The sequence below is a fragment of the Egretta garzetta genome, unplaced genomic scaffold (assembly GCF_000687185.1).
Source record: "Egretta garzetta isolate BGI_Z169 unplaced genomic scaffold, ASM68718v1 scaffold553, whole genome shotgun sequence".
Lineage (NCBI taxonomy): Eukaryota > Metazoa > Chordata > Aves > Pelecaniformes > Ardeidae > Egretta > Egretta garzetta.
In genome coordinates this window covers 3,392,795-3,406,972 of record NW_009259328.1, presented here as the reverse complement: position 1 = coordinate 3,406,972, position 14,178 = coordinate 3,392,795, and the positions used below count along the sequence as shown (strand labels likewise).

At 41.2% G+C, this 14,178-nt stretch overlaps 1 protein-coding gene across 1 annotated transcript in view; it reads left to right on the top strand.

The window, feature by feature from the left end:
* The window catches only part of IPPK (inositol-pentakisphosphate 2-kinase), a 53,043-nt gene extending 41,215 nt beyond the window's left edge, over nt 1-11,828 (top strand). Inside the window, exons 4-13 of the mRNA XM_035892227.1 lie at nt 45-111; nt 2,578-2,699; nt 3,098-3,187; nt 3,795-3,853; nt 4,285-4,357; nt 5,360-5,639; nt 6,732-6,882; nt 8,679-8,781; nt 9,245-9,324; nt 10,356-11,828. Of these exons, the coding sequence (XP_035748120.1) occupies nt 45-111; nt 2,578-2,699; nt 3,098-3,187; nt 3,795-3,853; nt 4,285-4,357; nt 5,360-5,639; nt 6,732-6,882; nt 8,679-8,781; nt 9,245-9,324; nt 10,356-10,581 (1,251 nt within the window). The 3' untranslated portion in view covers nt 10,582-11,828. The remainder of the gene's footprint in view (nt 1-44; nt 112-2,577; nt 2,700-3,097; nt 3,188-3,794; nt 3,854-4,284; nt 4,358-5,359; nt 5,640-6,731; nt 6,883-8,678; nt 8,782-9,244; nt 9,325-10,355) is intronic.
* Nucleotides 11,829-14,178: the final 2,350 nt, after the last annotated feature.

Genomic DNA, 14,178 nt, shown 5'->3' with positions numbered 1-14,178 from the left:
TATTAATTTTTGTGCTGAAATATACATTTCTTTTTTTTTAATAGGAAATTATTCAACTGCCTTTAGACTTCGTAAGACAGCTCTGTTTAAAAATTCAGCCCGAGAGGCCAGGTAAGTGCCAGGGGTAGCATTAAAAAGGGGGCTTTCCTCAAGCTGGAAAGCATTGTGCTTTGTTAGAAAGTAAAAAGCATCATACCTCAGAATATGAGGAAACTTTTTTCAATATTTAGACAGTGACATGTTGAAAATTTGTGGAGGAAAAATGTGTGCGTTCTAGAATGAAAAATTGCACCTGTTACTAGTTTCATTAAACTGGGGAGAGGGACCCTCTGTAAGCCTGTGTTTGTTAAATCTTGAGCAAGCTTTCACCTTGCTGTGAAGTCCTTCACAAAGGTCAGTGAGGGAGGTGGAAGATGCATCCTGACATGATTGTTTCGATTCCATCAGTTTCTTCTGGATTGTGCAGCAGAGCTTTGGAAGGAAGATAGTTTCAGAATCTCCCCACTAAACTGTCCTGTTCTCACTGTTAGTATTTCACTTGGGGCCAAGCATCTCGCATCTTACAAGTGATAGCACTCAAGCAGCGTGCAACTGGAGGTTCCAGCTTCTCGCTTCTCTTCTCCCAACAGCTGGCATGTCTCGTTGCAAGGGGTTGCAGTGTTACGGGCTGTGCTGCCAGTCATGTTTAAGGAGCATCTCTGGGCTACGGGGCTGTGCCTGATTTCTCCCAACTCCTGCGTGGTGCTCTGGGGCCCTTATTCAGTGGTGAAGTCCAAGTGTGCTTTGCTGGTCCCCTTGGGCAGGGATCGAAGGGGACAAATGCGTGAGGTAAAGGGTGCCTTGACCTTGCAAAACCTTTTGGTGGAACATGCTGCAAGACTCGAAGTTTGGCAATCTCTGACGTGTTCAGTGTGAAGTGCTTCAGAATCTGGTGTCATCATTCTTAGTCAGCAATGCTTTGGTGCATCGTTCTTCCTGTATGGCTAAAAGTACAGCAATGTCTGAGCTCTAAAATGGGCAAAGAGGAGATGGCCTTCGTGGTGTGTTCATCTTACATTCTCAAATGTTCTTGAGAATGGCCAGGAACTCCTTCTTTAGCAGAATTCCTTGAAGAAAAATGTGGTATTAAATTCTTTGGTAACTGTAGCCAGTACTTTGATGCCTTTGATCCAGGAAAAAAATTGAATTAATTTACATATAGAGAGCACACTCTCTATTGCTGACTTGTCCTCACGTTTTTGAGAAATGGTTTCTGGCACTGCGGCACTAGCAAGGAAAGTAAATAGTGTCTAATAAAAGTTACAAATTGGTGATGCTCTGGTAGGAGTGAATGGCAGAGTTAAGTTTTATTTGTTAAAGCTTGTGGGTGTTTCTTTAGAGGAAGAAGTGTGGCTGTGAGGAGCCTGTCTGAGTCGTATTTCTTGCTTTATAACAGCAAATCTCATTGTTCATTTTTAACGGGAATTTTTTTAAACCTCAAGGAAGGAATTTCCTTTAATGCTACCTTTCACAATAAGCCTATTTACCTTAAGAAGGAACGTCTCATACTTCAGATTTCTGCATGTATCTGATTTGACAAGTGGCTTCCAGATGAACATGGATGTAAAAACAAACCTCAGCGTTTTGTTGGAGAAAGAAGGTTTCTTCCTGCTCATCCCAGTGAAGTACAGCATGTAATTGCAGGCTAATGCCTAGTGAACCTTCTGTTTCTTGGCATTTTTTTTTTTCTATTGCAATATATTTTTCAGAATGGACAATTTTTCTTAGCAATGGAAGCTATAACAGAATATATATATTCTGTGTGTCTCTTTAGTAACATACGTATCTGAAAATCCAGGAGCGTATGTTCTTCTTAAATTTGAATTAAAACCTCGCAGACCTTTCTCTGCCCCAAAGGATGTGGGTGGAGGGAGGCTATTTAAAGGCTTTACCTACATAGTGCCTCTTAATCTTAGTCCGAAACCATTTTGTTACTTTGTTTCTTCTTGGGATTGTTAATCTGGACTACATTAAACAAACAGTGTGATTTTTAAAAGGGTGGTCTTAGCAGAGGAAATTCTTGTCCCAGGTTGTGAGCTTGTGAGGAGGTGGAAGCAAACCTTTGTTCCTTGTGTTCCTTTTCACCTATTTATTATCTTGATGTAAGCACTGGAATGGGTAGGAGGAGACCACGTGCAGGCTGAGGAGTTGAGCGAATCCACTTGCAGGTTCTGTTCAGATTTACACTTGCTCCTGAACTTCTGAAGAGTTTTTGATATTCCTGCCAGTTGTTGCAGATTCCCCTTGACTGGACTAAGGGATGGTAGTGCCTGCAGTTTCATTAAGCAAACATGAGATCACATCTCTGAATACAGGAGTGAGCCTCTCTACCTCTTGTTGGTCAACTGACTGGGGAAACTCAAGACAGTGTTGGTAACGAGGAGAGCAGATCTGTACGTGTGCATGATTGGCCAAAGCCTCCTAAACTGTGGTCTGTCTTTCTAAGTTTATTCCCACCCCCAGGCCTGGTGAACAAGATAAACACCAAAGCACCTAATTTTGTTCTTTGTGTTGTTTTTGTTTTGTTTTTTTCCCCAGAGTCTCGCTGTGATAAAGATATGGACACTCTTAGTAGTTATGCAATGTGCCTTCCTAATCTTACCAGGCTGCAGACCTACCGTTTTGTGGAACACCGGCCAATCCTCTGCATAGAGATTAAGGTATTGAAGAAGATCCTTCTGGGGGGGGGGGGTGTTGGCATTTTTAAGCACATAGTGACCAGAGCAGTTTCAAAGGAATGCAGCAAGTTTCACTGTGACCCGCAGCATGAAATACCCCCTCCCTCTTCGAATTTCTGATCTTTCAAAACCTGGGAAGTTCCTAGATATTACTGGGCTTTTGTGTAGGCTACAGCAGTTTTGTGTGCCCTTATTTCTTAAGTGAGGGCTCTAAAATAACTGGGAACAATATATGGTGACATATAGCAAGCTTTTAAACATTGGATGTTGACTGGTTGGTTGGTTTTAGTCTCCTTTAACTGGAAAGATTTGCATATTGTGTGCCCTTACATAAAGAAATACAGTTATATTTATAATCTTTGTTTGTTTGTTTGTTTTAGCCAAAATGTGGCTTCATTCCTTTTTCCAGCCATGTTTCGCAGGAGATAAAGCACAAGGTGTGTCGTTACTGTATGCATCAACATCTAAAGGTAACTTTTTTTAGTAGTCACCCTGCTTTCCTTTGACTGCTGTATTTGCTGTTCTAGTCTTGCTTTCTTGTTGAAACTTGCATGTTGTTGCTTTAATCTCCTATATGATTAAAGGTGGATACACATCTGAGTTGAGGGGTGTGAATCTGTTTAGTGAGAGTTGGAACAAGTTTGGTGGGAAGCGAAGAAATACAAGATTAGTCTTTGAGGACTATTAATGCTGTTGATTGAGTAAACTCCAGGGTCAAACTTCCTTTCAAGTACTGCTCGCTGAGTGCATGGTGGCATTCTGTAACTTGTAACAGGATGTAACACACACGGAATTAATTTGACTAATGTTCATTATGTGTCAGAAATTGTGTGACTGTGCCTTACGTCATTTAATGTGACCTTTCGCCATGCTTTCCAGTTGTGAATGCAATTTGAGTGACTTGAGGTAAATACGGGGAGGAAGACCCCTACTAGTCATGAATTGTACGCTCCAAGGGTTTTAAGCATCATAGGGCTTCTGAAGGCAGGGTGTTAGTGCCGCACACCTGACTAGTAAAATAACTGAGAGTCGTTATTCCAGAAGGCGATTAACAGCAGTGGTGTGGGTTTTCAACAGGTAGCGAACGGAAAATGGAAGCGACCAAGTAAATATTGCCCATTGGATCTCTTCTCAGGGTAAGGAAGCATGTGACTTGATTCTGTGTTTTTGCCAAAACCCCTGTGTTACAGACTTGTTTCTCAGATTACTGTGACTTTCACCAAGTGTTTGTTAAGGATGATTGTTGCCTGCTTGTCTGACTTTCACAGCGGACATGTCTGGTGCTATATTCCTCTTGACAACTATTTCAGGAATCAGAGTTGCTTATTAATGTACCAATGCCTTTTGCTACACCACACACAACCAAAGAGCTGTTTACTCAGATTTGAAGCTCTAATTGCCAGTAGTCACTGTGTCTTTGCAGTGACTTCAGCATGAGTAACAGGCTTAATGGGTGCATTCATTTCAGGTGCCCAATTCTGATTCCACAGAGCCCTCCAGGCATGGGTGCAAACATCTTAAAGGCTGTGATAAAACATTCTGGGATTTTATTTTATTTTTCCCCTAGAAATAAACAGAGAATGCACTTTGCTTTGAAGAGCTTATTACAGGAGGCACAGAACAACTTGAAAATATTTAAGGTAAGCAATCAAATCTCTCTGCCTGCTTTTTTTTTTTGCCTTGGCTTTTAAACAGTTTAACTCCAGCATCTGAACAGGCAAGCTCCTACTTCAAACCTACCTAATCAGCACTGTTGCAGTCAGACCCCACCAAAAGAAGAAAATGAGCACAGTCTTAGGTAGGTGTCAAGTTAGGACAAGGTAAGTAATAATTCCCTGGAACTACTTAGTCCGAAAGAATCGACAAGGAACAACTAATAGAAAAGGACTTGTAGAGATGACCAAAGTTTTAAAACTTTATGTGCTTCTTCAGGAGGAAGAAGATGGAGAACTTTGCATCTTGCTGCAAATACTTATAAATTGCTGTTAGAGCATTCGTGCAAGCCAAACACATCGTGTGCCTCCCTGAGGAAATGAAATTAGCTTTTTTATGGCAGTAATGCAGGAAAAATAGAAAGCAGTACCTGATGGCTTATGCAGATTTTCAGATTAATTTTAGGAAATAAAATTATTTACAACTTATTTCCAGTATTAAAGCAACTATTTGAATTATGTAAGCTTGTATGAACTGTCCCATTTTTGCTGTTAGTACAGGTAACTATCCCCCCTTTTCTGTCCCTTTTGTTAGTCTTCTGCTTTCCAATCTGGCTTTCAAAAGAAGGTTGCTGCTTCACACGGTGCTTTTTCACTATTGACGTTACTCAAAGAAGCAATAAGTAAACGTGCTGAGTGCCAGTTCACTTCACTTCTGTTCTTCTCATTACTTACAGTTGAGTAAGCTGGGGAAGTAGCACTTGACTGAAATAGGCTTTTTGGTCCGAACTCAAAGGTTGTCACCTGTGGTATCTGATTAAACTTGAGAGCAAATTTGTAAGAGATTGGGAATGTGGATATTTGTGTGCAGGCTGTTAGACACTTTTCTGTGCTATGTGTCTTTAAATCTGATGCTTCGATTAACTAAGTGTTAATAACTGGATTTCATGAAGTGCCTAGCTTTTTTTTTTTCTTGACTCTCATTTGCAGAATGGGGAACTAATTTATGGCTGTAGAGATGACCAGGACTGTGTCTCCGACTGGAACGAACTTGCTCGTCACTTGAAACCTTTCTTTTTTCCTTCCAATGGGTTGGTCAGTGGACCACACTGTACAAGGACAATTGTTAAAGAATTAATCCATGTTATAACAATGGCGCTACTGAGTAGTACGGATGCCTGCAGGGCAGGTGATATGAAGACAGTTCCCATTTCACAAGGAAGAAGCTACTGTGAAGCAAGTGCTTTTAATAAGGAGCTAGTAAGAAATGGTAAGAGAGAATTTCTTGAGCACTGTCAATAATTAACTGTTACCACATAACGATTCAGATACTTGCCTCTCACTTGCTGATCAATACTCATGTGAGAATGGAAACGGTGGAGTTTTAGTGACATTTTAAAAATCAGTTCTGAGCTGCATAGCTGCTAGATAACTGGTTTTGGTATGACCTTGTAGTGAGCACTTTTAGTGCTGCACCTAATGACAGGGATAAAAATAAATTCAGAAGGTGGTGGAGGAAAAATAGAAGAAAATACCAGCATGAGTTTTTCAAGTGAGTGGGGAATTTTTATGTTGTGTGTGATGAAGTCTGGCTGCCTCGGCTGGTTTGTTACATAATGCCTGTTTGTTGCCTCTCCCTGCTCCTCCTGTCAGCCCTCCCAGCCAGGGTGTACCTCTTGTTGTCTTCAACAACTCCACTCCTGGTGAAGAGGAAGGTGTCAATACTGGAGGGAAAAGAAATGGGAAGTGAGAGTTGGAAAACTGTAAATCCTGTTAATTCCTCAGTGCCTAAGTTTCGTAAAGCTCTAATTATTTGAGATGCTGCTAGTTATCCTAATTACACTAACAAACAGCATGTTTTTGAGGAAGATCTTTTTCATTGCTGGTTGGTTTTGTTGTATTGTGGGGAGAAAGAGCTCTCTTACAGAAATGACAGCAAATATGAATCTGTTTATAGTATATTAAAAAGACCTGATAACTGAAATGCTAAATTACTTTTTGCCAACAGTTCATGCTGTTGAAAGTGAATTTGTGGTGGCTTCAAGCTCATATGAAAAATTTCTCTTGTAGACTCAAACAAGTAGATTACAATGGAAGTGTTGGTTTACGTTTGGGGGTTTTTTGGGTAATTTGCAGAGTTGTGTACCGGGTGTTTTATTCTGCAGTCAAATATGTGCTCTTTACATGTGCAGGTAAGCACATGCACAGTGTTTGGAAACTGAAGTGTGTTGGTTTGGGGTCCCCCCTGCCGTGATTGGTCTAAGGAGTATTTGGATTTGCTTTGTGAACAAGCGGGGGTAATGGCAAAATGAAGCAAAGACGACACTCATGTCCGCCTTACTTGAAATACATTTTCTTCTAGGTAAACATAAATTGGAAAGCTCTGGCTTACCGAGGGGTTGTCTCCTTTATAAAACCCTTCAGGCTCAGATGCTTGACATGCTGGATATTGAAGGACTCTATCCTTTGTACAGTAGAGTTGAACAGTACTTAGAGGAGTTTCCTGAAGAGAGGTAAGACTCAATGGCTTTTCTTTTCAGTGCCGATTAAGAGTTTTATTGTTAAAAGTTTTGATGTCAGTCACTGAATTTTTAAGTAAGGAGCATGGGAAGTTCACAAAAGAGCAAGAGAGAAAATGCCCAGTTCCTTAGAAGTGGAGGTTGTGTATTTGAGGAAAAAGACAGCAAATGGATGGTTGGCTTCTCTTGCCTTCAGTACCTGCAGAGCTGGGACTGTGCCTGCAGTAACAACACTGGTTTTATGTCCTTCTCAAGTCTATATTGGCTACCTACAGCCTGCCCTTTAGAACCCTGAATTTGCTATTTGGCAGAAAAATTTGGCAGCCCGTGCCTGCAAGATCTTACAGGAGGTGTGAGTGGGCAATGGCCCAGTGCCTGGTGTTGGCCAGCCGGCCCTCGTTGCCTGATGGGAGTAGCTCCAAAATCACAGAATGGCAAGGGTTGGAAGGGACCTCAGGAGATCATCTAGTCCAACCCTCCTGCTAAAGCAGACTCACCTAGAGCAGGTTACACAGGATTTCATCCAGGCAGGCTTTGAATATCTCCAGAGGAAGAAACTCCGCAACCCCCCTGGGCAGCCTGTTCCAGTGCTCTGTCACCCTCAAAGGAAAGAAGTTTTTCCTCATATTCAACTGAAACCTCTTATGTTTCAGTTTGTGCCCATTGCCCCTTGTCCTGTCACTGGGCACCACTGCAAAGAGCCTGGCTCTGTCCTCGTGACATCCACCCTTGAGACATTTGTACGTTTTGATGAGGTCCCCTCTCAGTCTTCTCTTCTTCATGCTGCAGAAGCCCAGCTGTCTCAGCCTTTCCTCGTAGGGGAGATGCTCCAGTCCCTTTATCATCCTAGTTGCTCTCCTCTGAACTCTTTCTAAGCCAGGTTGTAACCCACAAGCAATCACATCGTACTTGAGGCACAAGCATTTCTTGCCTGGTGAAGAAATACTGGGCGCTGCAAGCTGCTACCTTTGTTCTCAAATAAAGCCTATTAGTTGAAGTAATAATTGCTATAAAAAAAACCTTGACGTGGAAGCTTCTTGCATTCTCGGGCTGTAATTTGCCTGTAATTCTGCCGTTGCTCACACGAGGGCATGCTGGCTTCACTTGCAAGACACTGCTGCTTGTGCTCCTTCAGCTCCCTGGGACTCCCGTTGAAGGTTATGTTATGGGCGATGGGTTGGCCTCAAGTTCTGCTTAAATTGCTTGCAGTGTGGCTTACATGTACGTTTATTTATACATTAAACAAATAATTTGAAAATGTATTCTTCCAGCTGTGGGGTGTTTGTGTGCTGCAAATCCTGCTTTTATAGGTTCAGCTTTCCAGGAGGAGTTTGGGTATTTCACATGGGAAGGAAGGAGGCCAGATAAACCATCCCCTTGTTAGCGCATGTTATGAAGCTGGGGGCACAGCAGGGGCCTGTCCCATACGTGCATACCCCCAGCGTTTTCAGCAAGTCTTTGGGGAGCTCCTGCAAACTGTTACAAATTTTGAAACTTACTCATTTTTGCAAAAAATACTGTTCTTCTAGTGATGCACAGGTGGTAGATTAAGAATGAGTCATCTTCAAAAAAAACCCAACCCAACAACCAACCAACCTTAAACAGGGTCTCTTAGTGAGGTGAGAATAAGAGTGCCTAGTCATGGTGTTAGACTGCTGAGCGTTAACCTGTTGCCATGTTTATCGGTGTTACTGTTTTTTTCTGAGTATCTGGGCTGCTGAAGAAAGATCTCACTGAAAACCAGTAAATCATCTTGGCTGTCTGTAAATCTGCTTTTAAAATTTATTTAGAAGTACATTACAGATAGACGGACCTTACAATGAAGCATTTTATGAGAAGCTGCTAGATCTTTCAACTGAAGATGATGGGACGGTAGCATTTGCATTAACAAAGGTATGTTTCCTGTGCATGTTGTTGATGCTTGTTTAGTCTGTCAGTTGTAAAAAACACCATTCAGAGATAGTGTGTTAGCATCACCCCTCCTTGTCTGTATGCTTAAAGCCCTAGGGAGTGTCTGATAGCAGAAGCAGTTAAACCCAAACATGTTTAGCACCAGTTCTGGAGAGAAGAGTAAAGCTGGTTATTTCCTTTGTAGACTGAGGACGCATTTGCACAAACTGGTGCTGGTTTGGTGTTCAAGAAAAGTAGCTGTAGGAAATAAACATGATTCTTACACAGGACGCTGTAAAACCACTTGCTCCTGCTGACAACCTCTTACAGAGACAGAATTTCCAGCTCTTCAAATACCAACATACTAGTACACTGAGTATACTCATGCCTTTTATAAAGAACAGCATGTTCTACTAAGGCAAATACAAATATAATAGAAAATCCATGTTATTTTTGTGTTGTATAGGTGCAGCAGTACAGGATAGCAATGACTGCTAAAGACTGCTCCATCATGATTGCCCTTTCACCCTGCCTACAAGACGAATGGTAAGCGAGACCGGCTTTTGCGTTAACTCCTCATTTAGAAACTGAAGATGCCTTTGCACAGCTCAGTCAATTCAAGTAACTTTAAAAAAGTGGGTGGTTGGTTTTTTGGGGGTGGTCCAAATACTTGGCTGTGAACGTATTACTAAGGTAGCATTCTGATTCAAGATGTTTAGGACAGAGGTCTGTTTCTGAAGTTTTAAGTTGATAAAAAGGGTTAAGGTTTTATTTTTATTCCCTTCTTGGAATGTGAATTGACTGTTCATAGTAGATACAAATGGTTTCTGCTAGGTGTAATTTTTCTGCCTTGGTGTCCTCATGAGAGGTTTTTTCAAGATGAGTTGCCTTTAACCACCTAATTGGAAAATAGAAGTCTTTAAGCTCATCAGTCAAAACAAGGCAATAATCAAGAGGTGACACCTCTCACTGTAAGGCAGGAAGCTTTGCCACAGGCTGTTTTAGTCTGCTCTTAACCTGGGGGAGTTTGCTTCACCAAAGCGTTGCTTTTAGAGCATATTGTTTTCTGTGTTTGCCCTGCAGTTGAACAAAAAGTTCATGAGGGAGATGGCTTGTGCAGTGGTTGACTGACTGACTTGGTAACAAGTCCTCCATCCTTCAGCATGCTTGGACTCTAGTTCTGCTACTAAATTTGTGTTACCTTGAAACTAAGTGGGAGCTTCAATGATACTTTGCTTCTGCTAGTCAATAAGGAAGGCTATTGCTTTGTACGCATATCACCTAGGAATGGATTAGGCTCACTAAACTCGATGCAGAAATTGAGAGTCATGTTTTGACTTAAGCTGTATGGAAGCTGAAAGGAAAACAACTGGAAGAGGTGCCAGCAAGTTCACTTCAAGACTAGTTAAGCTGGAGCTGTAGTTTCCTAAACTCTGCGTTAGCTGAAGTGTATTTTCTTAGGCTCTCATGAAAGTTCTAAAATAAATGTGAGTCACTTTTGCAAGGGGACTCGGGGTACGCAAATGAAAAACACTGGCTTCAGTGACTCAGAGGTGCAATACGGTTTTGTTTTCCAGCTCTGAGCAGAGACCTGTGGTACTAACGTCCAAATCGAGATTCACCTTTTCTGTTTCTGTCCTGGACCTCGACCTAAAGCCCTACGAAAGCATTCCGCATCAGTACAAACTTGATGGCAAGATAGTAAACTACTATTTGAAGAATGTACAGGCCAAAGATGACCCAGTTATGTCCAATCTCTTCAAGGAGAATGAAGACTGCACATTAGTTCTCCATCAAGTGTAACCATTTCCTTAAGGTTATTTTTATTCAAACACATTAGAAAGTGAAAGATCAATGGAATACACTTAGAGTGATTATTTTTTCTTTCCTATCGTGTTCAGTGCATTTTTCAGCTGTGAATGTTTTTGCTTTAAGAACTGGTTTCTGATTCGTTTGCCTTTTCAAAGACATGGAATAGCACTAAACCACGCATTTGCTATATAACCTTAATGAATGTATTTATTGACAGAGCAGGTAATGTGCCATACCTTGGAACTAGAGGACAGATCAAATTAATACTAAAAGTCTACTTCCTTAGAATTGAAAGAGCACAGAATTAAAGGTTTCCTTAAGTATTGCACTAATATAGAAAACCTAATTACTAACGAGAGTTGCCTTGGAGCTTGTGCTTTGAGTCTCACTCGGACCTGCTAGGGAGAGGGATTGCTCTGGCAAAACCTAATAGAAAACTTCAGCATTAAGTCCACTGAAAATAGAACTGAGGTGGCTACACAAGCGATGCTGAACTGGGGCACTACTGTGTTAGGGCAGAACACTTAAGGACTAATGCGTGAGATGAAGAATGGCAGGTGGCCTCCAGAAGTTTTGTCATCACCTTGTATCTACCTAAAGCTTCTGAAATTAAGGGAAAAGGGATAAATGTGAGCATCTTTGGATTTTATGTGACAGCTGGGCTTGGCCCATCTGACATACTGGTCTCTTATTTTCTACACATTATATGCTGCTATTGAAGGTGAAACCACAGCTTGCTCTTACCTAATTTAAATTGAGCTATAAGAATATTATATTCTGAGTTTTACAGATTGTGTCAAATGTTGGCATTATTTCGCTGATATCCCACCTACTGCACAGCATGAGGAGCTGCTTTCAGGCTTGTCCTGTTTTAAGTGACACAGGAAAAAGGTGACAGGATCTGATTTTCTGAGGCTGCAGGGGGTCACACTCATGATGAGAGCAGGAGCTAAGCTTGTGTCACTACTTCGGTGATTTAATGATAGCTTTGCCCATCAGCATGTGCAGCTGAAGTCCTGTGTGATGTTGCAGTAAAAGCCAGCCTCGAGGAAGATGCTGAGCTGGAGACTGAGGGTATATTCAAAACCAAGGGCAGTGCGATAAAATCTAGGGACACTTTCCCATATGCTTGGGGATTACACACCCTGAAGTGTGTGGAGAGATGCTATTCGAGCTACAAGTGACCTGCTGTTACCTGGATATGGCGTGTGCTTACTGGTAATGATGTTTTTCAAAATAGCATAGGTTAACATTTAAAAAAATAGAAATATATTGGCATCTCACTGTAACATTTGCATTGTTCTATTTTATCTGGAATCCAAAAAGCAAACCCAGAACCCCCTGTACATTGGTACAACTCAAGGAAGTAATACAAAATACAGAGTAATGCCACTCAGAGCAATAGAGCTTTGCTATGGGCAGTGACCTGTGTCAGCAACCTCTTGTGCTCCACTCCCAGGGACAGTGTCTCATGGAAATGTGATGCCACAGCAGTGCAATAAGCTGGTAGCTGACAGCGGTAATAACCCCTTTCCAAAGAAAACCTGGGGGGAGAGAGAGCTGTTTTTAAATTCAGAAATCCTCCGGCTTCTAGGCAAGAGGGGAGAGGAAGGACTATCCACAGCTGGAACGTTTCTAGGTTTTTATGCTGTAATTTACACACATTTCATATGCAAATAGAAGCCTATGTGCTTGATCAAACAGTGTCATTTCCCTGCAAGAAGGTGCTAAGGAGGAAATAAACTAAAGGTTCCACAAAAGCTATCTAAACCAGTAATGTATTGGTGGGTAAAGTAGTGATGAATTTTGCCTGTCTACTGGATTCCAAACTTGAAATTAGTCTGCCTTATATCTAACATACTTTTTTACGTTGCTGTTCAACAAAACTTGATCTCTGGCATTGCTCAGCTGTAGATTCTGACAGAAGCTGGTCTGGTCTGTCAGTTTTTCCTGACCTACCAGAGCAGTAGGAGACAATTTCAGTGATCAAATAGTGGATTATTAAAATGATGGTATTATAAACATACTGTTGCTTTTAGTTCTTGGTTTCCCCACCTGTTTCACCATTGCTATAAAATACTTTGTCATAACTTCTAAATGGAGCAGGCAGTTGTACCGCTCGCATGGTTGGAGCAGCTGTGGGCTTGGAGAGGAAGGCTTGTCACACAACTTGCCAGTCCACAGTTCATATCTTTGGTCTCTTGATTCCAGGAACAGGAACCATGGCTCCCACGTAAAAGGGACGTGACTTAGAGTGGTACAGGTTGGAAGATTACAAGACACCTGTCTGATCTGTTTTGTTTCTTCAGGGATGAATGTTTGAAATGTGATGCATTACCTGCTAGAATTTCCCCCTAGAAGTAGGAAATCAAACCAAAGCACTGCAGTGAGCAGCAGCTGACTTGTCCATCTCTCTCCAGAAGTGTAACAGCCCTTCCTTGTTTAGTTCAATGCTGTCTCTATTTAACACTTACATTGTGGAAAAAACTTACCCTTTTTTTGTTTTTTTTTTTTTTTTTTTTTTTCTTTGTTTGGTTGGTTTTTAGCACAGTGTGTCTTTGAAATCTTCAAATGGTCTCCTTCCACCCTAATTTAATGAGCAAGCTATTTAACTCTTTGTTCTGAGTGTCTTATTGTGTTCTCGTCATTTTAAAATCACTGTAGTTCTACAGAGCTGTGAAATGAAATGCATTTTTATGGACTTGATTTTGACAGTGCATGATCTTTTAACACTTTCCAGGTATCTACAAAATGTTAAGAAGATAAAACCACTCTGGTACATTAATGATTCAGAAAGATAAATTTATAATGAAATCACTCTGTACATGTAACTATTTTATTTGGCATTTTTGTATTTAAATGGCTGTATTTATTTTCATGTCATGACAATTTATATATAACGTGCCATAACTGTACAGATAGCATGTGTTATGAGTATGGTTTCTAAATGGAAAATAACTTAATGTTTATATTCAATAAAATTATAGACTGTGTAACACAATATCTTAATTAAAACTACTTTTGAAATTGCTACCTGGTGTACGTAATGCTGGTATTCATTTCTCTGAGCCAAACACTTTGATCAGATTCTCAATAGCTGTCTCAATCCCAAAGAGCAGCAGCATGCTTCGGAAGCCAGCGGGGGCATTTTCAATAGTTGCCATCTTCTGCTCCAAGACTGCAAGAAAAACATTAACAGTGAACGTTATTTTTCAAGGGCTGCGCTGCTACTGAAAGCAGCTGTTGGCAGTTGCATTTTTGGGTAAAACAGGTTACTTGCTGTGGAGAAGAGGAAAGCACACAGGAGGTGAAGCTTAGCTGCTTGCTAAATTGGGATTTGCTGGCCTGGTTGGGCCCTGCAAGATGGATTTCTGTTTTATCTAAAGAGACCTTGGCCAAAAAGAGGGGACGGGCTTGAAAGCTCAGACACAGCCTCTGAAGTGACCGACGTTACCTTGCGCCAGTATTTTAGTCAGGAGGTCCAGAACAGGCGTAGTTCTCCCTTTTTCATCTATATGTATCTTCCATACAATCATTAATTCAAACCTGTATTGTGCACAGAAAAGTTAGGTGAGTGTTAGTTAGGCA